This window comes from Anabrus simplex, chromosome 10 (assembly GCF_040414725.1).
Source record: "Anabrus simplex isolate iqAnaSimp1 chromosome 10, ASM4041472v1, whole genome shotgun sequence".
Classification (NCBI taxonomy): domain Eukaryota; kingdom Metazoa; phylum Arthropoda; class Insecta; order Orthoptera; family Tettigoniidae; genus Anabrus; species Anabrus simplex.
In genome coordinates this window covers 8,199,915-8,226,718 of record NC_090274.1, presented here as the reverse complement: position 1 = coordinate 8,226,718, position 26,804 = coordinate 8,199,915, and the positions used below count along the sequence as shown (strand labels likewise).

Below are 26,804 nucleotides of genomic sequence, written 5' to 3'. Positions count from 1 at the left end.
ATTTCCCCTTTTCCAACTGACATAAGGAGGGGGCAAACATAAATCCTCTCCACTTCGTTTTGTCTCTCCACCGTTCCTCATTCAACACTGTGTTCCAGTCCAGATTCCGTTGTGCTATGTACATCCGTCATAACCTTGGTCTTCCCCGTCATCTGCCTTTCCAGTGCTTTTCTTGGCAGTCTTTCTTCTTCCATCCGCTTGACATATCCAAACCATCTCAATCTGTTCTGCTCCAGTTTATCATTTAATATTTGCACATTCAGCTCTTATCGTATGTCTTTATTTTTCACTCTATCCCTTCTTGCTTTCTGTACCACACTCCTCAGGAATTTAATTTCAGCTGCCTGTACTCTGACGACGATGATGATGATGATGCTTGTTGTTTAAAGGGGCCTAACATCGAGGCCGTCGGCCCCTAATGGTACAAAACGAAATGACAAAGTAAAAGTTCAAAACCATCCACTGACCAAAATAAAAAATGTCATGATGAATGAATGGATGGACATGAATTTTTAAACAATCAGTGAATCCGACTCAAAAAAACTATCATAAATAATAGTAATACTGACCAAGGAACCCCTTCTAAAGCACAATCCTGAATCGAGGATGCTTGATGTCTAAAGGAGTCCAAAGTCCAGGACAAAGGCCCCTCAGAATGGTATATATCACTAGTAAAGTAGAACCATGGTATGTGTCACGTTGGGTTACTAATTAAAAGGAGCGAAGACTCACAGTGTTCCACACATGATGGTGATGGTACTACTCACAAGTATTGGACGTCGTACAGGTAACGCAGACCTATGGTGTTCCTCACCTAGGTGTACTAATCACGGGTGAGGGTAATCCCGGAGTGTTCCTCACACAGTGGATACTAATCACAGGCAACGCCCAGACCTGTGGTGTTGCTCACAAGGGTACGACTCACGAGTACTGGAAACCCACATTGACACACACTCTGCTGCTACTAATCACAAACCTATTTCATACCTAATATAGTTGTACTACTCACCAGTACAGGCAACTCATGGTGTTCCCCGCGTGATGGTACTAATCAAAAGTAGTTTTATGGTTCTAATTCAATCATCCCTTGGTCACCCCTTTTAGTCGCCTCTTACGACAGGCAGGAGATACCATGGGTGTATTCTCCGTCTGCGTCCTTCACCCGCAGGGGGTGCCTGTACTCTACTCTCATCCCTCCGAGTCACTGCTGAAGTTCCTGCTGCATACGTCATTATAGGCAAGTACTATCCCTTGTATTACTGTATTTACTCGCATATCAGCCTCAATTTTGACGCCGATTTTAAGGTGCCAAAATAGGGGGTGCGGCCATTATGCAGAAAATTTTAGACAACATTTTTAAAAGACAAATTGCAGTGATTAAAACTGTTATTAGAGAGGTATGTACAGTACATAGGCCTAATAACATAGAGGTTTCGTGCTATTGCAGTACGGTTTTTGACTAGTACAGGGAATCTATTCAGGGATTGCTGCTCACCCGGTCACCTGCTCTGCAAGCCTGTCTCCCGCCGAGCACTTGGTCGTAATGCGACCAGCGCTCGCCCAGCAATGAGTCATACTGTGTTTTCGCACAAGATTTCCTGTACTTTATGAAGGTATTATGTATATATTCACGCTAACATAATGAAAATGGCATTGAAACAACACACTGAGCGCTAAACACATGTACACTTGAGTAAACTGAACTTTACGCTAATAAAGTTCTCAGCACACTTCAAAGGAGAGGAACTTGGGGCGCCGAGAAGCACATCACAGCAAAGTGCTTAGTGGGAGACAGGCTCGCAGCACGGGCAACCGACAATCCTCTGAATAGATAAAAAATGTCCCTGTATAATGTTATAACGGGCTGAGACCAGTACATCCACCGTCAAATTAAGCATGGCAAATAATAAGCAAAAACATAATTAAAAAGTCCACTCAAATCAACATTAAGAATTTTCATATTTCTTGAATAAATATCTCCCACCCCATATCAATTAAAAGTACATCTAACATCATTACATAAATATAATCTAAGATTTCTAAGTATTCCTCCAAAGATTCAAGAATGGAATTCAGCTCACAGTAAAAGGAGGCTGAAAACCTTATTTCAGATAAAGGTGCTTTTTTTTTTTTTTTTTTGTTTCACGTCGCACCGACAGATATGTCTTATGGCGACAATGGGAGAGGAAAGGCCTAGGAATGGGAAGGAAGAGGCCGTGGCCTTAATTAAGGTTCAGCCCCGGCATTTGCCTGATGTGAAAATGGGAAACCACGGAAAACCATCTTCAGGGCTGCCGACAGCGGGGCTCGAACCCACTATCTCCCGCTTACTGGATACTGGCCGCACTTAAGAGACTGCAGCTATCGAACTCGGTTTCAGATAAAGGCACAGACACCTAAACTCTGTTATTTCTGCGACATCACACTGAAATTGTGGTTCAACAGGGCAAGTTACAGGATTGTGAGCGCCTACAAAAAGACCTAGGCAATGCTGTGAGGCAGACCGCAGACAATGTTATAACTGTAAATGGGATGAAAAGTCAGGTTGCGAGTTTCACCAAGAGAAAAAGTCCTCTTAGTTCTTGTGTTGATGAGGTGTTAATATAAGGGATGATCTTCATTAACGAGGTTGTAAACAAAGGTTACAGATCTCTTCAAATGGTTATGAGGGTATTGAGGGGTATAGTGTGGATCTACAGGAGAGGCATATACAGTATGTCTTGGTAATAGCCCATTTAAAGTATGGTTCCAGTGTTTAGGACTCTCACCAGGACTACTAGCTATGAGAACTGGAAAAAGGAAAATTTGTTATTGGTAATTTTCAACAAAAGAGTAGGATTACACAATGTTGCAGATTTTTGGCTGGGAAGATGTCAGAGTAAGAAAACGATATGCTCAACCAAGTGGTATGTACCAAGCAGTTGGAGAGGTGGTATGGAATGACACTAACTATCATAATATATAAGTAATAATAATAACAACGTAAACGTTTCCACCTTTTCAATACTAAAATATATTCACAAAATTATAAATTACACGGTACTAGTTTCGACCCATCTAGGGGTCATCATCAGCCGTATTGGAGCAAAGATCACTTTTGGCAAAATCCTAAGAAAATGTTATTTTAAAGAATAACATGTGAAATGAGATATTATGGTAATAGTTAATAATACAAGGAATATACATACTAAGAGGTTTTTAACAAAGAATAAAGTATAAATGGGGTGTTGTAAAAATTATAATCATGGAAATCAGTAAGTTCTTGTATTGAAATGAAATATGGCTTAGGAAGAGGGCTTAAGGTGGGGCTGAAGGGTGCGGGAGAAAGTGTAATTGTCTTGGAAAAGTACCTTTGATTAAATTTAGGATTGAGTTTAGGTTGGCTCCCGCACCCTTCAGCCCCACCTTAAGCCCTCTTCCTAAGCCATTCAATACAAGAACTTACTGATTTCCATGATTATAATTTTTACAACACCCCATTTATACTTTATTCTTTGTTAAAAACCTCTTAGTATGTATATTCCTTGTATTATTAACTATTACCATAATAACATCTCATTTCACTTGTTATTCTTTAAAATAACATTTTCTTAGGATTTTGCCAAAAGTGATCTTTGCTCCAATACGGCTGATGATGACCCCTAGATGGGTCGAAACTAGTACCGTGTAATTTTTAATTTTGTGAATATATTTTAGTATTGAAAAGGTGGAAACGTTTACGTTGTTGTTGTTATTATTACTTATATATTATTCTCAGTTCAATACGGACCAAAAACATGAAATTCATTACCATTAACAAACTATCATAACATGAAGATTAGGTTGGAATTCAAGAGGACAAATTGGGTCAAATATTTATAGGACAAGGAGCAAGGAATTGCAATTGTATATATGAAGAGAAATGGTTGATAAATTTCCAAGTTCTTTGAGAACATTTAAGGAAAGGCTAGGAAACAATTGACAGAGAATCTGCCACCTGGGCGACAGCCCTAAATGCAGATCATTAATGATTGATTGATTGATGGATATCATCCACTACAATGTTCTGACCAGTTCATTCCAGGTTGAGGCTAATATAGTTCTCCCAATTTTCTTGATTGTTGCAACACACTATCGTGTGTATTATAAGGCTGTTCATCTTCCTCTCCAGCTGCAGTTCCAAACTCTTATTATATCATCCTTTCACTGCCCAAACAACCTCAACCTGTTCCTCTTCATCGTATCATTCAATTTCTCCACTTCAACCACTTTCTGTAGGCTCATTTTTAACTCTGCCCCTTATCTTCCGAACAATCCTCCTCAGATACTGAACAATTAGGTAGAAATTCAGTATGAGCAACATTAGTTTTATAGCATCCTAAACATATGATATCTTACGTGGAATACCTTGTAGAGGAGAGATGTATTCACTGCTATAGCCAGGGACCCACCCACCGTATATGAAACTAGGGGCCTAATGCTGCTTCGCGGCTTCTAACCGTCCAGACCAATGGTCTTGTCCACGGCAAGAATCCTAACCGTCCAGACCAATCGTTTTGTCTAGATCCTGTCCTAACCGTATACGAGACTAGGGGCCTAAGGCCGCTTCGTGGACGGCAAAAACGGGGAACAATTCGAAGCATAGTTCCTAAGTAGAGTGGTTGGCAGCACTGAGCACTGCTGTAGAACATCCTTTCCAAGAAGGCCCGCGAGCGAGAAAACAGACGACAGTTGTTACGCATCTGTGTGAATAGCGGTCCACGGACTGAACTAATGATAAATCACCAAGCTCAATAGCTGCAGTCGCTTAATTGCGGCTAGTGTCCAGTATTCGGGAGATAGTGGGTTCGAACCCCACTGTCAGCAGCCCTGAAGATGGTTTTCAGTGGTTTACCATTTTCACACCAGGCAAATGCTGGGGCTGCACCTTAATTAAGGCCACGGCCACTTCATCCCACTCCTGGCTTCTTCCTGTCCCATCATTGCCATAAGCCATATCTGTGTCGGTGCGACGTAAAGCCACTAGCAAAAAAAAAAAAAGGAGATAAATCTACATCGTTGATCTGAAGAAAAACAAACACTACTCATCACATTTACAAATAAAATTACATCTTAATAACCTTTGCCACAATTCTTATGTTTATAAATTATATCTCAACTATCTCATTCACTGCACCTTATACTATCCCAAATAAGTGGCCCATGGCCAATTTCTAACACTAAACTTCTATTCCGACATTTGCTACACTCTGTAAGAAATCTTCCATTAACTCTACTGAATACTTCTGTCCAGGAAGGACAAGGGTTGATGGCTAGTGTAAGAATGATGGTAAGCAGTTCTCACTGTTTTGTATGCATAAAATATAAGTTAGAAAATTTGCCAATGACATACCTCTAATAATGGTTCCATCGGTGAGCCAAATGGGCTGCTTCTGGATCTGTATGTGATCCTCGTCAACTAGAGAACTGAAATAAGAAAAGTAACTAAGTGCATTATATTAATACTTCAATCTAGCTCTACGCTATATTATACCTGAAAGCGAAGGTAACTTCAAAAACATGGCACGGTTAACAAAGAAGAGGTTATTCCTCATAATGTGTCACACAACTGAAAAGCGAGGTTAAATTTCACTCGGTTGCATAACTTAATGTTCCAAAAGATATTTAAAAACATATTCAATAACACTGAAGCTCACAAGAATTATCACCGCCTAACTTGGCATCATATGCCTGCTCTCCGAAGCAGGCGGACGACGAGTGGATGAAAATACTTTTTTCCTGATGAAAAACATCAACCAGGGAGAATAAAAGGTAAGAGAGGGTAGAATACGTTCAAAAAAAAAAGGGGGGTACAACAAATATAATAAAAGTACAGCGGATCAAAATGAGTAAAGCACATGCGAAACATAACCTGCTTGCTGAATAAAGGCGCAAGACAAGAAATTTTCACAAACATACGGTATTGTTAAGTTGGCTACACATTGCGCAATAATAAATTCACAGTTAACCCAACATTGAAAACTTTACACATGCCAATTGAATGACTAATATAAGCTAAGACCAGCTTAGCAATAAGTACAAATGAAATTCAAACTGGACTCGCTTACTTTATTTTCTACATTTGCTACGCCTTCCAGGCACATTCAATTCAAAAGAAACGTATAAAAAGCTTAATAAAATCGAGAGTTGGCGCACTTGTAACTGAGGATGTCGCATGCGAAGCTAATGACAGGGATCATCTTGCAGAGATCACACATATGCTGTACACATACTCTTTGGTCTTTGAGAGAGATGCATGAACGCCAAGGCCACTAGATAGCAGCTGCTGACCAATGCCGAGTGATTGCAGCAAATGGTGGTGGTGATTACTGTTTTAAAAGTACAACTACTGTAGACAACCATCCTCTATATAACACTAATGAGAGAGAAAAATCGAAGGGATCCGACACTTTAAAAAAATGAAGGTATCGGTCAAACAAAGACAAGGGCCACGAAAGGCGTGAAAATGAGACTCCCTAGGCCTCGAGTGCTCTAATACCATCGGAGTCGGAAAAGAACAAGAGCTGATCAAGAGAGGTTGAACAGGATAGATGAAAGTGGGGAGCCTGTCACAAGTAAGTGGAAGTAATGCCAGGACAAAGCTATGGGCCCCTATTCGCCTCTTATGACAGGCAGGGGAGGCCGTGGGTGTTATTCTACCACCCCCATCCACAAGGGGTTAGAATTTAAGTGTGGCTATAGCAAGGTATTTGTATCTGCTAATAACAGCAGCTTTATAAGTCAGATCATAGAGGTGACTTATGTTTCCCAAGCTCAGGTGTAGTACAGTAATATGTGTGTACTTTGTCCTTGCTGAAACACTATTTTTTAAATTCAAGAACAAGTCGGCAGATCATTTTGTACCAGATCTCACTTCCAGTTATTATTTTTAATTTGCCCATAACTGTACTACTGATTATACTATCCATAATATTTTACATTCTGGTGTATATACATTTTGTTAGCAATTTTTACATAAGGAAAAAAGTGTCACCAATTCCTAAAATTGCATGTAGTTTCGTTAGACAACAATGTGAGGAATGAAGTAGTAGCTTTTTATGTAAATAACAGCCCACTTGGCAGTGCTTGGTGGCGATAATCGTTGAGGAGTCAAGTCTATATGGTCTGACACAGTGGTTAACAGGTTCAAGTCCCATAGGTGGAATGTTGGCCAGCCTTGAGCAGATTTGGTGTTATTCAACAGGAGTAGGCTACGTGCTGAAATCGGATTTCACCCTCTCATTATCTCATCATAGTCCGCCTCCGTAGCGTAACGGTTAGTGTTATTAGCTGCCGTCCTCGGGGGCCCGGGTTCGATTCCCGGTACTGCCAGAAATTTAAGAATGGTAGGAGGGCTGGTATGTTGTTCAAATGGTACACGCAGCTCACCTCCAATGGGGGTGTGCCTGAAAAGAGCTGCACCACCTCGGGATGAGGACACGAGTTTACTTTATCTCATCATAATCATCCACCCAGTCATGGAGGTGATCCCTTGGTGTCAAGGAGAAAGACTTGCACCACGCCAATCAATCAATCAATCAAAACAATCACTTGGCCAACCATCCAATAAGAGTCACAGTACCTTCTGTGACAATACAGTGAAGAACAGCTCTCACCCCAAGTAGATAGAAATCTTGCTCAATCTTACAAACGCCAGCTCATGATGCTTGGAGAGACCCCGAAGAGCAGGAACAGCATCATCAGGATACTGTCAGGAGCCTCATGGGGAGTGCAAATGGAAACTCTGCGCACTGCAGCCCTGGCCTTGTTATACTCTGTTCCCCAGTATGTCACCAGAATTCGCATGTAAACAAAGTGGATGTGCAGCTTAATGACACCATGAGAGATATACCCATGCACCCTGGCTTCAAGCACTAAGTAACACCCCCTCACCACAGATGAAATGACAACAAGGAGTGCTCCAAATGGGAAAAATACAACAAAGCAAGATGCTAATGGTCCAAGAAACTATGTTCAATCCACCAAGCACACTTTTGAATCCAGGACACCATTACAGGCTGCCTGTCAAATGCAGATGTTCAAGATCGAAATGTATAAAAGGAGAAATAATCTGAAGTCTAAACTGCCATAATGTTGAAACCCAACACTTACACCGGGACTTCAACTGTGTTGGCGGAAAACTTGATGCCTGCTGAGCAGAATTACCTGTGGCCACATAAGAACCATGTTCATGATGCATAAATGGGGTACATCAGACTCTCCACTGTGTCACCCGTGGAACTTCAGACCAGAACATAACACACGTCCTTGAGGAGTCATCCAAGACATGGTTTAGATAAATAATGAATATCGCTTCAAAAGTTTTAGAATGAATGAACTCTATGTCATTTGACCAGTTTCATGACAAGTACTGTATTCATTTTCCTTCTACTGTATGTTGTACTGCTGTAAATATCCATATTTTTATTTATTTGTACTTCCTACAATTACAGGCTGCCTAAATCTGACAAAGTATACCATAACACTTAAATATTTAATGTATGTTTAATCATAAAGAGTTTTCTGGAGTTAATCCTCGTATGCAGGACTATAGAGGTGATTTCTAACGATTTGGACGGAGCCTTTAAAGGCCAAGACAGTTAAATCACAGCATACAATGTATAGCTACAAAGCGGAATGCCAAGATCTTTGACCACCTTCAGAAATTGACTAACTCAGCTAGGATCAAACCCATGAAGTAAGGATCGTGAATCAGACACTACAACACTGATCCACCAAGGCAACTGCAGCTGACAGTATTTTCCAGAAAGACAGCAAGTCACAGGCCAATCATCATTATATAGATAATAACTTTTCCTTAGGTTGAATATGCTGATCTGATGGCTGGAAGGCATAACAAGTTTATAATGAATTAATGCCATTAGAAATCACAGCAATGGCTGAACATTCTTCAACAGGCACACTACAGAATTTGATCAGAATGACATCACTGTCTATGTTGAGGAAATTTGAAACAGGATTATCTAACAGAAAAAGTCAAGAAGCACACAAACAACAGTCATCAGAGTCTTCCTGAAAGCTTTGAGGATAACTGCACGAATGATTGTACTTCTGAGAGTGAAAAGTTGGTACGATCATTATATGAACAGATAAAAGCTGATGGTGGTCATCATCGATTAAAGGTTGGCCAGGAACAATGGATCAGTGACCTTCATTTCTGCTCTTCCACCACTCCTTTCTGAATACTCTCCACGCATCAACAATTCTCTCGTTTTCTCCTTCCATTCACTGTCCATCAAGCACTGCTCTTGAAATTTCTTCCATCCTTCTAACATGGCCACACCATTTCAGCATCCTAATATCATATATACACCATTCATTTCATCTCATTAACTCCTCTGATGAGGTTGACATCAGGAAGGCATCCGGTCATAAAAACCCGCCACGACAGATTCATCTCACCTCATACCTAACCCCGTAGAGAAACGGGACAAGGGCTGGACAAACAAACAAACAAACAAACAAACAATGTTACCAATTCTGTGAGCATAACCTAAAACTTTTAAGTAAATTGTTGCATTACTAAAAAAGTTTCTCAGGCAGCAATTTTTATTATATTCCACTGATATTTTGCACATTGGTCCACCATCCCCATGTCAATTTATAATTTGAATTTGGCTTCTGGGTGTATTATTGTAATGTTTAATGTATATATTCCCCTTTCACAAATGACAGCATATTTTTTATTTGTTAAGAAGGAAGCCGTACTATTTAGTGTCAACTTAGTTAAAAGCTTTTAAGTCTGTTGAACACACTAGTTCAAAACATAATAAAACTATAACATAACTGTAAAAAAAAAAAACCTATTAAACAAAGAATGAAGACATGTTTTGTTCTACAAGAACAGTCAGGTTCTATCAAATCACTTTAAATCATAAGCATAAAATGTACAATATTGTTTGCATTGCATGGCCTAGTCACTGATTATGAATTGGTGATGTTATGATCAAATATATTAGTCCTCTTGCTCAGTAACCACAGATGTAGAACAGTGAATAGTGCACTGTTTACATAAGACTTTGAGACAACATGTCAACAATATTTACACAGTGACTGCAGAGTTGTTATAATAATAACCTGAAGAAAAGAGGGAGTGGTTGGGGTTGTTGAACTAAAAGGGGCAATACTCATTGTTTAGAGGATTAGCTGTCCAAGGTCTCGAACAATTTTATTTTCTCTTCTAAAGACTGAAGGTAATTTTATACACAGAGAGAGCACAAATGAGACAATGACAAGGCACATGTTTCTGAAAACCCTACTTCTAGCTCTGATGAAACCATTCCTAGTAATTCGGTCAAGCATTCCTAATTTGCCACTGGACTTCTGCATAACGACAGCAAAAATAGCCCGGACTCAAGTGCCAGAAAAGAGACATCAAGAGGCGACTGTAGCGACGTGTGTACTGTGTCCCTGGAGGAAGAAATCGAAGGACAAAACGTTGAAAAAACTGTGTGATACCAACCTGCAATGAGCACACTAAGAACATATTTATAATACAGTCTACAAAGAAAATGGAGATAAAGAGTGATGGAAGATAAAGCACAAACTTTCTGTTCTGTATAGATTTTTAAAGTTGTGTGTTAAATGATTCAAATCAATTACTACTGATCTGCATTTAGGACAGTCACCCAGGTGGCAGATTCCCTATCTGTTGTTTTCCTAGGCTTTTCTTACATGATTGCAAGGAAATTGGAAATTCATTGAACATCTCCCGTGATAAGTTATTCCAATCCCTAACTCCCCTTCCTATAAACGAATACTTGACCCAATTTGTCCTCTTGAATTCCAACTTTATCTTCATATTGTGATCTTTCCTACTTTTAAAGATACCATCCAAACTTATTCGTCTACTGATGTCATCCCACGCCATCTCTCCACTGACAGCTCGGAACATACCACTTAGTCGAGCAGCTCGTCTCCTTTCTCCCAAGTCTACCCCAGCCCAAACTTTGCAACATTTTTGTAACGCTACTCTTTTGTCGGAAATACCGCATTCTTTATTAGGCCTATATAACATGTACTTTCAAAGATAGAAGTGCAATTCAAATGGTCATACACTATTTGTTTTAAGATAATTTGGTATTTCCTTTGTGAGATATTTTAAATTAATTATCCTTAATTTAAGTGCCGTTGATGCTCACGCGCGATTACTCGCGGGTGAAGAAACTGAACGTAGAGATTTAGAGAACAAAAATGCCCGTGTTTCAAAGAACGAAATGTTTTCCTTACCTTTTATTAGGAAGAATACAGAACGTAGGATTCAGTGCAATATACTGAATGAGAGGTTATCGAACCACGGGGAAATGGCCATATTCTAACATATTTTATCAGCAGCTGCGGGTAGACATCCATCACCAAAATATCTTCTCTTCAGTCATAGCAGCTAACAAAACTACAATTTGTATAATAGCCAGATAGTATCCAAGACGTGAAACATTACAAGATTACAATAGTGTGCCGAAGAATAATAATAGGAAAAAAAAGCATGAACAAAGGTGACCGTAGAAAATAATAGCGAGATGTGCTTCATAGATAGAACTCGCACTTGCGTACATCGTATGGTAGTTTGTATAAACACCATTAGAGAACGCGAGCAGCATTCGGGGACATTTAAAAAAAAAATGCTCTTCAAAAGTTCTTCAAATGTTCGACACATCTGGAGAAATCACAAGCTAATAGTGATAGCTAGATAATTATTCAAAATTAGACACAAAAATTACCTTCGTGACGAAACATACGATAGAATTTAATTCTGGTTCGATACTTACAACAGTGACATCGATTGCACATTTCTATTATCATTCCTTGCTAGAAAATCACTTTCTTGTAATCTGTGGAAATAAAACAGCTGTTCGACGACGTTTAATCAGCTATGCGAGTTTCGAGGTCGTTAAGATCATCATGCAAATTTGGATCCAAAAAAGCAGTAAAAAATTCATGGTCATTTTAGAAAATTAATCTAAGGAAAAATTGAAGTATCTACTATTTAGTACAAGGTAACGATTATTCCTCTTTTATTTAATAATAATAAGGAAGGTGCACCCAATGGGCATAGGGATTCCTCTTTTCTTTGGTCTTAAGATCTGGTATCGGGCAATATTTTGGTACCCTACGAAGTAAACATTTTTCCGTAAGTCATTTCCCTTTGTGCAAGTGAGTAAAGAATAGCTCTTTTAAAACATTACCGTATTTGTCTTTCAATAAATTTTCATGTGTGCTGTATTGAGTTGCAATAGGATATACTCTCCAGCATTTTATGATTGGAATGTTGAGCCCTAATTATCGTATACTTCACTACATCAGAATCAAGAACTTTAAGCTAAAACTGTGTTTTTAAAATGTATTATTATATACCATCCTCCAGCAATTCAAAATCAGAGTACTACAATTAGTCACATTAATTTTTGGCAATGTTTAGCAATGAAAAACAAAATAATGAAGAAAACTGTTCTTTTCAACTTGGCAAGTTATAGTTCCATTACAGTAACTTAATGCTACTATTACTTTCCCCATATAAGACTAAATGGGCAGAAGTGAAAACATGCAATTTCTTCCTCGTTCTCAAAATAATATCCCTCGAAGTTTTTCGTTCCTAGTGAATTGTTAAATAATAAAATTCGTCACTCGTGCGCAGTGACGAAAATTCGGACATGGATTTTGGATATTAATTATCTCATTCTCTCTCTCTGATACTATGGCCCCAAGTATGATGTTATAACTCTGCCATGCCGGGCTGAGTGGCTCAAACGATTGAGGCCCTGGCCTTCTGACCCCAGTTTTGCAAATTCGATCCTGCCTCAGTCCGGTGGTATTCCATGGTACTCAAATATGTAAGCTTCGTGTCAGTAAATTTACTGGCACATAAAAGAACTCTTGCAGGAGTAAATTCTGGCACCTCGGTGGCTCTGAAAACTGTAAAAGTTGTTAGTGGGACGTAAAACAAAATAACATTCTTATTAACACACATCCTAAATACTTGAAATTATCCAGCTTTGTATCCCCAATTTAACATTCAGTTGTCTTGGATTTCTTACCTACTGACTTCAGTTTAGTCTTGGAAAGCCTATTCTTCATACCATATTCATTGCACCTATTTTTAAGTTCCAGGATACAAGACTGTAGACTTTCGGCATAATCTACCATTCAGACTAAGTCATCAGCATAGGCCAGACTGCTTATTACATTTCCACCAAACTGAATCCCTTCCTGTCACTTTATACCCTTCATCAGATGATCCATGTAAACTACGAACAACAAAGGTGAAAGATTACAGACTTGTCTAACACCTGTAAGTATCTTGAACCAAGAACTATTAATACTCAGTGCAGCCCAATTGACCACCCAGTACAGCAAACACCTTTTCCTCCAGCACTCTGTCATAGGATTTCTCTAGATCTATGAAACATAACTGACTCTTGCTCTTGTAGCATTTTTTAATTACCTGGCGCATATTGAAAATCTGATCCTGACAGCCCCTCTATGGTCTGAAACCGCACTTGTTTTCATTCAACTTCCTCTCAACCATTGATCGCACCCTCCTTTCCAAGATGCCAGTGAATTCTTTGCCTGGTATACTGATCAGTAAGATACCTCAATAGTAGCCACAATCCTTCCTGTAACCTTGCTTATACATAGGTGCAGTTACTGCTTTTGTACAACCAGAAGGTATCTTACTAATACTCAATGCTAATTCTATCACTATATGAAGCCATTTCATCCCTGCCTTCCCATTATATTTCACCATTTCAGGTCTAATTTCATCTATTCCTACTGCTTTATGACAATGGAGTTTGTTTATCATCCTTTGCACTTCCTGAAGCGTTATCTCACCAACATCATTTTCCTCCTCCCCGTGATCTCTGTTGTTCGTTACATCACCAGGAAGATGTCGTTGTACTCTGAGATTTTCATAATATTCCTTCCACCTGTCCAGTGATTCCCTGGGATCTATTATGAATTCACCTGAATTTCCCAGAACACTATTCATTTCCTTTTTCCCTCCCTTCCAAAGATTCTGTGTTATGGTCCAGAAAGGTTTCTCTGTTGCTTGACTCAGCCTTCCAGGTTATTACCAAAATCTTCCCATGACTTATTTTTGGATTCAACAACTGTTTGTTTCTTCAATCTATGTACAATTCCCTGTCTGCATCAACCCTTGTTTGGAGCCATTTTTGATACTCCTTTTTATTTACAAGCTGCTCTCACTTCATTATTCCACCAAGAGGTTCGCTTTTTCCCAACTTTGCACACAGTTGTTCCTAGGCATTCCCTTGCTGTTTCTACTACAGCATCCCTGTATGCCACCCATTCTCTTTCTATATCCTGAACCTGCTTACTGTCTACTGTTTGGAACTTCTCACTGATCATATCCATGTACTTCTGTCTAATTTCCTCGTCCTGGAGATTTTCTACCCATATTCGTTTGCAGACAGATTTCACTTTCTCTATCCTAGGCCTAGAGATACTTAGTTCACTACGGATCAGATAGTGGTCTGTATCATCGAAAAATCCCTGGAAAACCCACACATTCTTAACAGTTTTCCTGAACTCAAAGCCGGTTAAGATATACTGTAATAATAATAATAATAATAATAATAATAATAATAATAATCGTATGGCCTCAGCTACTGTGTGCAGACATTTCAATTTGACGCCATCTGGCTGTCTGCTCGTCAATTTCGACGTTCCGTTTTACTCTAGGACCACTAGATGGCACGCCGAGTAAATCTAAACTCTCTTGAGCGTCTGTGACTGAGATTTAATGAATTTTGTCAGGTAAACACCAAATTTGTCACCAGAGATCTTTTATATGCCGACATCATACGATGTGGAGTGTTGAATGGACTTTTTTCCGCCCTTCGAAAATCCGACTACCTCTGCCGGGTTTGAACCCACTATCTTGGGATCCGGAGGCCGACACTCTACCACTGATCCACAGAAGCACTGATATACTGTAGTCTGTTATGGATCTGGTGCCCCTACTTTAGAAACTATAGAAATTTATGGACACCAATTACTATATCCTTAGCAGCAACTGTATATTGATATAAATATGTCTTATGGGTGGACCAAACAGTTGGCCTTGCGGTTAGGGGCACTCGGCTGTGAGCTTACATTCGGGAGATTGTAAATTTGAACCCCTCTGTTGGCTGTCCTGAAGATAGTTTCCCGTGGTTTACCTTAATTAAGTGCATGGCCACTAAATCAAAATCAATCAATCAAGATTGATCTACATTTATTGCAGTCGCCCAGGTGGGAGATTCTCTCTCTGTTGTTTGCCTAGACTTTTCTTAAATGATCGCAAAGAATTTGGAAATTTATTGAACATCTCCATTGGTAAGTTATTCCAATCCGTAACTCTCCTTCCTATAAAAAAATATTTGCCCCACTTTGTTCTCTTAAACTCCAATTTTATATTCTTTTCTACTTTTGGAGACACCACTCAAACTTATTTGTCTACTAATGTCATTCCACGCCATCTCTCCAGTGACAGCTCCCTATGGGAATCAACATCTATATCATATACCACTTAGTCGAGGCAGCTCGTCTCCTTTCTCCCAAGTCTTCCCAGCCCAAACTTTACAAAGTTTCGTAACGCTACTTTTTTTGTCGGAAATCACCCAGAACAAATCTGTCTGCTTTTTTTTTTTTTTTTTTTTTTTTTGGGATATTTTTTTTTTTTTTGGGGGGGGGGGGATTTTTTTCCCAGTTCTTAAATCAAGTAATCCTGGTACACTGGAACCATACTCTAGTTGGGTCTTACCAGAGACTTATATGCCCTCTTCTGTACATCCTTATCACAACCCATAAATACTCTCGTAATCATTTGCAATCCCATCTATGTGATTACCCCAACGAAGATCTTTCCTTATATTAACACCTAGGTACTTACAATGATCACCAAAAGGAACTTTAACCCCATCAACACAGTAATTAAAACTGAGAGGATGTTTCTTCCTGGTGAAACTCACAACCTGGTTTTTAACCCCGTTTATCATCATACCATTGCCTGCTGTCTTTATTGCAACATTGTCGAGGTCTTTTTTTTGCAGTTGTTCACGTCTTGTAACTTATTTATTACTCTATACAGAATAACATCATCACTTTCTTCCCATTCCTATCCCATCATTGCCTTATGACCTATCCATCTGTGTCAGCACGACGTAAAGCCAACTGGAAAAAAAAAAAAAAAAACGGGCAAGTTGGCCATGAGCGTAGAGGCGTGCGGCTGTGAGCTTGCATCCGGGAGATAGGGGGTTCGAATCCCACTGTCGGCAGCCCTGAAGATGGTTTTCCATTTTCACACCAGGCAAATGCTGGGGCTGTACCTTAATTAAGGCCACGGCCGCTTCCTTCCAACTCCTAGGACTATCCTATCCCATCGTCGCCATAAGACCTATTTGTGTCCGTGCGACGTAAAGCCCCTAGCAAAAAAAAAACACCTGTAAAAAATAAATGACCAACTCCTGACAGTGGAGCAAAGTCTCTGAAACGCATTGTGAAAAAAAATAATTTAATAAAACTTGCGATTGGTAATGGTTCATATTAGTTCTGTCGCAGACAAGGCCTTCTTCAAAAAGCATGATTATGTTTAATATTTTTAGTATGATCTTGCAGCAAATTCACTGACTGTTATCGTTTTCTGTTTCACAACAGCATGCACGGCATCCTAGGAGGCGGACTGAGCGGTCTGGCCGCAGCTTATTACTTGCTCAAGACTTCTCAGCCCGTGAAGTTGTTCGAAGCATCCCAGAGACTCGGAGGCTGGATCCGGTCCTCCAGAACTGAGTCGGGACACATCTTCGAGCACGGACCGAGAACCATCCGTCCAAAAGGAGAACAGGGCGAAAATACCCTCCAGCTGATCAGCGAACTGGGTCTCTCTCAGCGCGTCGTTCCCATCCCGTTCAACCATCCAGCGGCACAGAACAGAATGATATATGTGAATAAGCACCTGTACACATTACCTTCCAGTTTTCTCTCCCTGGTTCTCGTCAAGCCCCCTTTCACGAAACCTCTCATCAGCGCCCTCCTGCATGACCTGCGAGCCCCGAAGAAGGCCGGTTCCGACGAGAGTATTTATGACTTTGTTCAGAGAAGGCTCGGCCAAGAACTGGCAGACTACGCCATCAGTCCAATGATCTGCGGAATATGCGCAGGAGATGCGAAACAGATCAGCGTGAAATTCCTCATGAAAAGTCTATACGAAGCCGAACAGGAGCACGGCTCAATAATTGGAGGTATGTTAAAGAATATGTGGATGAACAGGGGCTCAAAAAAGAAGGCGAAGAATAAGAATGAACTCTGCGAGAGAGCCAAGAAAGAGAAGTGGAGTGTGTATTCCTTGCAAGGAGGTTTGGAACTATTACCTCAAACTTTGGAGGAGCAGATCAGAAGTCTGAATGGAAGCATAATGTTGAATGCACCCTGTGAAAATATTACATTTGTGGATTCCAAAACTGTGTCTGTGAAATCAAGAGGCAGAGATTTTATTGTTCAGAAACTCATTAGCTCAATACCTGCACCAAAGTTGGCTCCACTGCTGCAGAAGCAACATCCTGAATTAAGCAAGGAGTTGGCCGCAATACCATTTGTGACAGTTGGCGTGGTGAATTTACAATATCCAGGCAAGCTAGTCAAGAAAGATGCATTTGGGTTTTTAGTGCCTCCGTCGCAAAACATTCCAATCTTAGGAGTTATATTTGACAGCTGCTGTTTCCCAAGTGCAGACAATACCCTTCTGACTGTGATGATGGGAGGGCATTGGTTCGAGAAGCAGTTCGGACGAAACCCTAGTCGAGCAGACTTGTTGAATATTGCTACATCTCAGGTGAAATCAATCCTAGGCATATCAGACAAACCTCAGAATTCCTGCGTTTCCATTTTGAAAGACTGTATTCCTCAGTATGTTCTGGGACATCATGATCGTGTCAAGAGGATTAGAGACTATATAAGTGCCAAGAAGCTACCACTGGCTGTGATTGGAGCGTCCTACGATGGAGTAGGTGTAAATGATGTAATATTATCTGCCAGAAGGGCAGCAGAAAATGTTTAAATAAAAGAATTTTGAACTTTTTTCTACAGCTTCTGTGTATTATTCCTTAATACTGCCATGAATATATTTCTCTCACCATAATCTGTTCACTTCTAAAATATTACATACATACATTATCATTACAGACTTTTATGCCTTTCAGCATTCAGTCTGCAAGCCTCTGAGAATTTACTAAACATCGCCACAATCCTCAATTTGCAACTAGTGATGCGGCCTCGTTTAGTTCTATACCTCTTATCTTTAAATCGTTAGAAACCGAGTCTAACCATCATTGTCTTGGTCTCCCTCTACTTCTCTTAGCCTCCATAACAGAGTCCATTATTCTCCTAGGTAACCTATCTTCCTCCATTCGCCTGTGGGTAATTAATTCATTTTTATTTTTTTATTTTCTTATTTTTCAGCACATCTTCATTCTACCTAATACCTCATCATTTTTTTACTCCTCCTGTTTCTCTCTGCTTCTGTGATTTCAATCTTGATCTTAGTATAGGTCCATTTGTGACTTTTGACAAGCTTTTTGTAAACAGATTCCTGCACAATGATTAGTGAATACATATTTATCTATTATACCAATAGCCTTCCAATCCTCCCTAACTTCTTTCATCCAGTTATTTCCTATTAAGCATGTCACATTCCATATCTTCTTTTAATATATGCTAACTGTATAAAAACTGAAATGACCTTCTACAACCTGTCTGCTTTCCATCCTAACCCAAGGACTAGATAAACTGCTACCCAACTAGAAGGGACAACATTTTGATGTATATTTTAACAAAGATTAAGGGTCAACTGCAAATTTTGGATGTCAAGTCACAAGCCATTCTCATCCAGCCTTGTTTTCCACCTGGTGCTGAAGAGAAAGGTTCCACTCCTATGAAAGTACGACATCATCCGCATGTAGGAGTGCCCAGGGATGTAGAAACTGAATGTCGTGTCTGTACAAAGGTTGAAGAGTAAGAGCTGGCTGAACCTTGAACGCCAACGGTGATGTTAACACATCAATTAAAGTATTGTAACTCAAAAAGTATTCAAGATATCGACCTCAAACCTGGAACATGTTCTCAACAGGTTGCTTAGTAATCTGTACGTTGTGATATCTTTCAAAGCAATATTCTTTGTATGTTGTCATTAATGCTTTCACGGCCTGTACTTAAAGACATAATACTGTATAGGCTTTTGGGCTTATGCCGTGTGAAGAAAATAAGGTGGATTTCTCAACGTTTCGCAGGGAACTGTGCTCTGCATCCTCAGAAGAAATCTTGACTGTCCACGAGAAAGGCTTCTTAAACAATGACACTTTAAATTTGGACGTTATAATAGAAGTGGAAAATGGTATGTTCATTCGCCACCAGATGGCCCCCAGGACGTGGCAATGCTAGCGTTCGAAACGGAAGCTGACCAAACCATCACAATCATTCTAAGTGGTTCTCATAACGCGTTTGCATAACACATGACATTGGCAGGTGTATGGCATAGATACAAGCCAGGAATGAAACATCTGGCGACGAGGAACGTAGGAATTTTGAAAACACCGAGACGAAATAACAATAGTGAAGGGAACTACCTACGTAAATTCTTAATGGCTGGCAACCAGGTATTACTTAATTGATAGCCGGTGCCCCTGTTGAAATTGTTAGGATTTCTACGTATTTCCACAGCTTCCCGTATAATCCTGGACCTGTAGTGTCTAGTGTGGGTAAGAGATCGAGCATCTTGGAACATGACATCATGACATGACCCAACGATAGAGCATGCTCAGCTATGGCCGATTTGTCTGGTTGGTTGAGACGAATATTACGATCATGTTGTTTGATACGGGTACCAATGGACTGGCATGTTTGGCCAATGTATACCTTATTACAAGTACAGGGAATTTCGTATACTCCAGGATGTAAAAGTGGGGACAATTTGTCCTTGATTTTACTCAGACTGTGAGCAGTTTTAGTAGCAGTGCCGAACACTGTTTTTATATTGTGTTTGCGAAGGACCTTGGCAATTCGATCTGTGGTTTTGTGAATGTAAGGCAAGTAGGCAGTTCACTTCTTCCTTCTGTGAGCGAAACGACCAAGCAATAATTTTTGTTTTCACATTTAAAATAATTTGCCATTCGTCATCAATAAGTCTACACTCCAGCAAGCTGGGTGGGTGTTCACAAGCCTCTTCCATACACAGCTGATGTGCTGCTTTTTCCTGCCAATTGACACCACATTTTGCAAGGTCTTTGAAAATTTCCTTTTCTCGACCATCACAAGGACTCCCTCTAGGCCTCTTACCAACAACATTCCTTTCATAGTGTACTCCTGGGATCCTAATTGTAGCCATCCTTCTGATATTTCAATACCATCGTAATCTGCTTAATTCAAAGGATTCCAACAGACTCTTCTCCAAGTTGTTGCCAGATATTTTTTATTCATTATTTTGTGTCTTCTGGGGCCTCCATGGCTCAGGCGGAAGCACGCCGCCCTCTCACCGCTGGGTTCTGTGGTTCAAATCCCGGTCACTCCATGTGAGATTTGTGCTGGACAAAGCGGAGGCGGGACAGGTTTCTCTCTGGGTACTCTTGTTTACTCAAACATCTTGCATTCCAGCAACATTTCATCTGTCAGTCATTAATCATTGCCCCAGAGGAGTGCGACAGGCTTCGGCAGCTGGCACAATTCTTATTCTCACCACTAGATGTGGGCTTCCTTAATTCTATTCTTGACCTGGTCAAATGACTGGAAAACAGGCTGAATATTTCCATTTTGTCTCTTCTGGAGATAAGAGATAAGGAATTTCATTTCAGTGACTTGTAAATGACTTTTTACAGTCAACAATGCTGTTTCCAGTCCGTGCAAGATACGCTTGATACATTGTGAGTTTGGAAGTTTGGAGAAGTGAGTCGTCCCAAAGTAGTTGACGAACGGAGTGATAGAATTTTGACGCACTTTGTATTCTATTGACTATTCCTTGGTTTATGGTATTATCAGAAGAAATGAAGCTCCCTAAGTATTTGAAGTTAATAATAATATGTACTTCTTCGTTTTGCACTTGTAGGTGGACTGCTTCACGATTTCAACTCATTACAAAACCAACAGTTTTAGCTCGGTTGATGATCATTCCCGTTCTTTCAAATTATTCTTGCCAAAGATCTAGTTTAGCTTGAATTTCTGCTTTTGTCTCACCCCATAGCATAATATCGTCTATACTTCTATACTAATATTACAAAGAGGAAAAATTTGTTTGTTTGTAATGAATAGGCTCAAAAACTACTGAACCGATTTTAAAAATTACTTCACCTATAGAAAGCTACATTGCGAGTGAGTAACATGGGCTGTATTTTATTTTTAAAACAATTTGAGGTGGGGGGCATGGTGGGGAGATAATAGGTTAATATAGGCAAAATATCGAATTTGTCATATTAGGACGAGACAAAGCTCAATTTAATCCTCTTGACGCAAAGAACAAAACTCGGTAAGCCCTACAGACCTGAAAACCATGTTTTAAGGCTCTAAAACCAACCGTTATGGACATATTGGCACCACACTACCCCTGCTCTAGGAATCGGATAAAGTAATGAACTGCCGTAACCATGGCAACGTCAGCTCCAGGATTCTAATTAATGTTATTTGTTTTACTTCCCACTAACTACTTTTCAAGGTCTTCGGAGACGCCGAGGTGCCGGAATTTAGTCCCGCAGGAGTTCTTTTACGTGCCAGTAAATCTACTATCACGGGGCTGTTGTATTTGAGCACCTTCAAATACCACCGGACTGAGCCAGGATCGAACCTGCCAAGTTGGGGTTAGAAGGCCAGCGCCTTAACCGTCTGAGCCACTCAGCCCGGCGCTCCAGGATTCTACAGCAGCGAAATTATCTATAATAAATCACAAACACCTAACATGTTACAGACATGAAAATTGATATTTGGAATCCCCTTTAAAAATAAAAGAACACAAATATTTGTTTTCAGGAAATCCACTTAAGGGGGTGGGGTGTGAAAAGAAGTGAGGAAGGAGTTGAATTATTTATATGAGGAAACATATATCTCAAAACATGATGTTACAGACTTTAAAATTGGTACTTGGAATCTCTTTAAAACTGAACACACTCTTTTTGGAAAATTCACTTAAGGGGGTGAAAAGAATAAAAAAAGCGGGTGAATTTTTTAAAATGAGTATCTTCTTCTTCTTCTTCTATCGCTTTACCCACACCTGTGAAGTTGCGGGTACGAACTGTGTCGCACATGAGGATTTGACCCTGGTTTACGGCTGGATGCCCTTCCTGACAGCAACCGCATGTGTGGGGATGTAATCTATACTTCTATACTAATATTATAAAGAGGAAATTGTGTATATTTGTTTGTAAAGTATAGACTCAAAAACTACTGAACCGATTTAAAAAATCACTTCACCTATGGAAAGCTACATTGCCAGTGAGTAACATGGGCTGTATTTTATTTTCAAAACAATTCGAGAGGGGGGGGGGGGGGATGGGGGAGATATAAAAATATTAAAAGAATAGGATAATATAGGCAAAATCAAATTTGTCGTACAAGGACGAGACAAAGCTCATTTAAAGGCCCTTGACGCAAAGAACAAAACTCGGTAAACCCTTCGGGCCCGAAGACCATGTTTTAAGGCCTTAAAACCAACTGTTATGGAGATATTGGAACCACACTACCCCTGCTCTAGGAATCGGATAAAGAAACGAACGGCCGTAACCATGGCAACGTCAACTCAGGATTCTACAGCAGCTAGATTATGCATGTACGTTTGGGCATAGCTGCAAACCAAAATTGATACACATATGACTTACTATCTGGAAAAAATAAACTGTTGTACAAGATGCCCATAGCACTCCTTTGGGCGGGGATAGAAAGGGAGAGAAGTATAAAAATAATAGCTCCGGAAATCTCCTTAGTACAGCGACCAGCGGTTGCCGGCAGGCCTCCGTTTTTACGTACTGGCTTAGGTTTCAGCATTTTGCGGAATCTGTTACCTATAGTTTAAACTATTTTATATCAAATCATGGAGTAGTAGGATCACTGATGTTATTAGTGCCGATATTTTGGTCCACTTTTACGATCATTGTAACCATAAAAACCTATATACTGTACACAGTTGTCAAGATGACTTGAAAAAATTTATCAACATTTATATTCAGATTCATTATATGATGTGCGACATGAGTGACAAGCCCTGAGAATTATAATTCTCGATAATTATAGTAGTTTCTTTTATGCATCACGTATTTCCTTCAACATTTGTAATAGTTACGAAATGTCGGATCAAACAAATACATTCAATAATATTTATATTTGGCGTACTATCTAGAGGAAGTATACTTACACTAAACCTGCAGCTTTGTGAAGGGAACAGGTATATATAGGTGGAAATGAAGGAAAAACACGGTAGCAAAAGATCTTAGAGGTCAACGCTAATTAGGAACTAATATTTAGAGGCCCCCATGAAGAAAAGAAGAAGAAGATACACTATAATTCCAAACATGACAAATAATTCCTACGTACTGAAGTAAATACACCAGTGATATAAATATCTAATGAAGTCAGTCACACCAATAGTATGAGTAACTAAAGAAAGTTTCTGAAAACCCGTACGAAGAACGGGTACTTCTGCTAGTTAGCAAATACAAGTGCGTTTGTCATCTGGGGACCGATTTCAAATTGAGTAGGGGCTAGTCTTAACCCAACTTGGAACAGTATGGGGCAGAGAGGGTCAATCCCAATACGTCCCATATGGCTGATAGGGAATGTTCCTAGAGATAACAGGTAGGTACGAATGAGGTTTGATGAAATAAGCAACTACAACTGAACTGAAACAATGGGTACAAGGGACTCGTCAGCTGGCCTGGATCAAGAACCCCTACTTCTCCAGGTCTGAGTTGTGTGGGAGGAGACATATCGGAGACAGTGACCTTTAAGAATAGTGAAAGCTGAGGAGGAGGAGGAGGAGAAGCAGCAGCCTAAGAGAAGTAAGGTAATTCACAGCGGAGGTTGGTATTCTCGTGCAGATCTGGGTTATGTGGGACCTTCACCTGCTTCCTCCTTGAGACTGACCAGGAGAAAGTAAAGGGCTCTGCCCTCTGCCGAGTGTTGTAAGCGACCGTACTTCCATAGATTCTGTGTACATAACTTAGGTGGTAAAAAGCCCTTGGATCAGAGAGAAGGAAAAATTAAGGTCATCAACAACACAGTATTTGTTTGATTTGAACATTTATTCAATACTGACAAAATATCAATAGCTCATAAAAGATGAGTTATCAAATTAGAAAACATTAAATGAATACAAAAGGAATGAATCGTCTATAAAAAATAGAAACAAAATTTGTACATTACTGGATATGTAAATTAATTGCATTACTTTCCAGTATACGAACTTGTACTTCAACAGGAGACAAAATAATACTTAGTTTTTTTCAGTCTTGAGATCTTACAAACAGATGTGAAAAAATAATCTTTAAACTCCTTCCTCTTGTGCATTTCTTGGAGATGTATTCAGTCTTCATGACTCAACTGCAAGAACATGGAAATTAGAAACAGAAATAGTCTTTAGTAATGCAACTCAAATATACAAGGGTATGTTACTAATTAATATGTCCATCTTGTCCTCTGAATACTTGGCAACAAATAATACACAGATGTGCTGATGAGACAATATGTTATGTCCACCCCGACCTAGGAACATTTATCAATTATGGAGAAGTACACAACACGCTGGCAGCACGGTGTGTATAAATATTAGGGATGGTTTTTTTCAACCTCCGATGGGCTATATAAAAGACATACTGACATAACAAAATGATTTTATCACTAAAAGTTTAGTTGTTTCAGACATTTTTCCAAATAATCGCCAAAACGATTTAGGCATTTATCGTATCATAGCACCAGCTTTCCGATGCCCTCTGGAAAGAAGTCTGCCGCCAGTGAGGCAATGTCTCGACAGCCTCCTGAAGTTCTTTGTTTGTATGCCACAAATGGAGCTTTACGATCAGTGAGCTTTCTGCAGCAATCTCAGACATTTCATGGTTTTCTCTGTTCCCAATTGTGACTCAACACTTATGATACTGGAAACTTTGTTCACATTGGATCCCAACAATGTTGACTGACAATCACAAAACTTAGTGAATGGCATCACGACTCACCGTAGTGAGGGGGAAACGTTTTTGAAGTCTATCATTACTGGCGATGAAACTTGGGTTCTGTACGACACTCCAGAAACTAAAGAACTGTCTAAGCAGTGGATGCATTCTCCTTCTCCAAACAAGCCAAGAAAGCCTAAACTGACACTGAAGAACAAGAAAATAATGGCTGCTGTTTTTTAGGACCATAAAGGTATTTGGACTTTAGGCAGCAGGAGGCTGTCAAGATGCACATTACCTCACTGGCAGCAGACTTCTTTCCAGAAGGCATCGGAGAGCTGGGGTCCCCAAGGTATGACAAATGCCTAAATCATTTTGGCGATTATTTGGAAAAATAAGTATGAAACTACTAAACTTTAGGTCATAACAAAATTATTTTTTAAGTCAAAGTGTCCTTTTTTTTATAGCCCATTTGAAGTTGGAAAAAAAAACAGCGTTCGTATAAATAGGGCAGGTCGAACAGGCTCACTGTCAGTTGTGTGTCTGGCATGAGAATGGGAAAAGCAGGCAGAATCTCGGAGTTTGATGGAGGTCAAACTCTGGTATCAGCATCTCTGAAATGACGTGGCTTACCGGCTGTCTCTTGCCACAGTTGTGAGGATATACTGAAAGTGATGCAACAATGCACAAGAAATGACACCTGCCCAGGCACGCCCCCACAGTGGCTCGATGATGCCGAAGACCAGCAAAGGCTGTTACGCACTGTATGGAACAACTGCAGGGTCACAGTTCAAGAACTCGCCCAGAGGTACAACAGTGGTAATCAGTACAATGTTGCGCAGCACATGTTCCAATTAATACGAGGGGGAACCCAAAAAGAACAGGACATAATTCACTCCACACATCCCTCTAGGTGGGTGTCAAGTAACCCCTCCTGAGTCACTATGCCAAGCGGCGTCGCTTGATACAGTTGTAGTGACTCCGTGTGACAGTTTCCGTGCAAAGTGTTTTTCAAGCTCTTTGATTTTTGTGAACTGAACCAATCCTTCTGAGTGTTTTGGGGTGGTTGCACGAGTGTGTTTGGTTGAAACAGGCTGATTTGTGGCTGAGTGGGGACTGGTCCTTCCACCATGACAATGCTCCAGCTCACACAGCTATTTCTGTGCATGATTTTTTGACAAAAACACGACACCGCTTCCTCCCCCACACTACTCACCATATCTTGCACTTTGTGATTCTTTTTTTGTTTTGTTTCCCTGGATGGAAAGGGAGCTGAGAGGGAAATGTTTTGATGACATTCTGGAGGTGGAAAGAGAATCAAAAGCAGGGCTGCAAGCCATCCAAAAGGAAGAGTATGAAAGGTATTTCACACAGTGGGGAAAAAAAAGTTTCAACAAATGTATTAGTGTTAACAGAGTACTTCGAAGCTGACTAATGTTTGTAACTCGAAAAAAAAAAATCTGTATTTTTATTTAATGGTGTCCGTTTATTTTAGGGTTCCACCTTGTATTACTGTACATGGGACTGCAGAGAGGAATATCCAGTAGTAACGTGGGGCACAATGGGGCCCATTATCCCTGACAGTTGTCCGGTATTTGGTTATAATTGGGAACCAAGTTCGTTCATGTATCA

At 40.0% G+C, this 26,804-nt stretch overlaps 3 protein-coding genes across 5 annotated transcripts in view; 1 reads left to right on the top strand and 2 right to left on the bottom strand.

Moving 5' to 3' along the window:
- Positions 1–11,529, bottom strand: part of Zcchc7 (Zinc finger CCHC-type containing 7) — a 46,581-nt gene extending 35,052 nt beyond the window's left edge. The window contains exons 1-2 of one of the 2 annotated variants that reach the window (XM_067154353.2): positions 11,269–11,529; positions 5,372–5,445 (exon numbers count right to left, since the gene is read on the bottom strand). In XM_067154353.2, the coding sequence (XP_067010454.2) occupies positions 5,372–5,389 (18 nt within the window). In that variant the 5' untranslated portion in view covers positions 5,390–5,445; positions 11,269–11,529. Of the gene's footprint in view, positions 1–5,371; positions 5,446–5,675; positions 5,883–11,268 lie in introns of those variants that run through there. The other variant, XM_067154354.2, reaches the window with a different exon arrangement.
- On the top strand, positions 6,342–18,122 carry Ppox (protoporphyrinogen oxidase). 2 transcript variants are annotated; one of them, XM_067154357.2, is made up of 2 exons: positions 6,342–6,593; positions 16,696–18,122. In XM_067154357.2, exon 2 carries the CDS (start codon positions 16,697–16,699, stop codon positions 18,092–18,094), a length of 1,398 nt encoding a protein of 465 aa, XP_067010458.1. In that variant the 5' UTR covers positions 6,342–6,593; position 16,696; the 3' UTR covers positions 18,095–18,122. The 2 variants fall into 2 exon arrangements, with proteins under 2 accessions (XP_067010458.1, XP_067010457.1); XM_067154356.2 differs by lacking the exon at positions 6,342–6,593 and adding an exon at positions 11,865–12,035.
- A 6,182-nt stretch (positions 18,123–24,304) lies between these two features.
- The window catches only part of Taf13 (TATA-box binding protein associated factor 13), a 42,679-nt gene continuing 40,179 nt past the window's right edge, over positions 24,305–26,804 (bottom strand). The window contains exon 4 of the mRNA XM_067154976.2: positions 24,305–24,606. Coding sequence (XP_067011077.1) covers positions 24,596–24,606 — 11 coding nt within the window. The 3' untranslated portion in view covers positions 24,305–24,595. The remainder of the gene's footprint in view (positions 24,607–26,804) is intronic.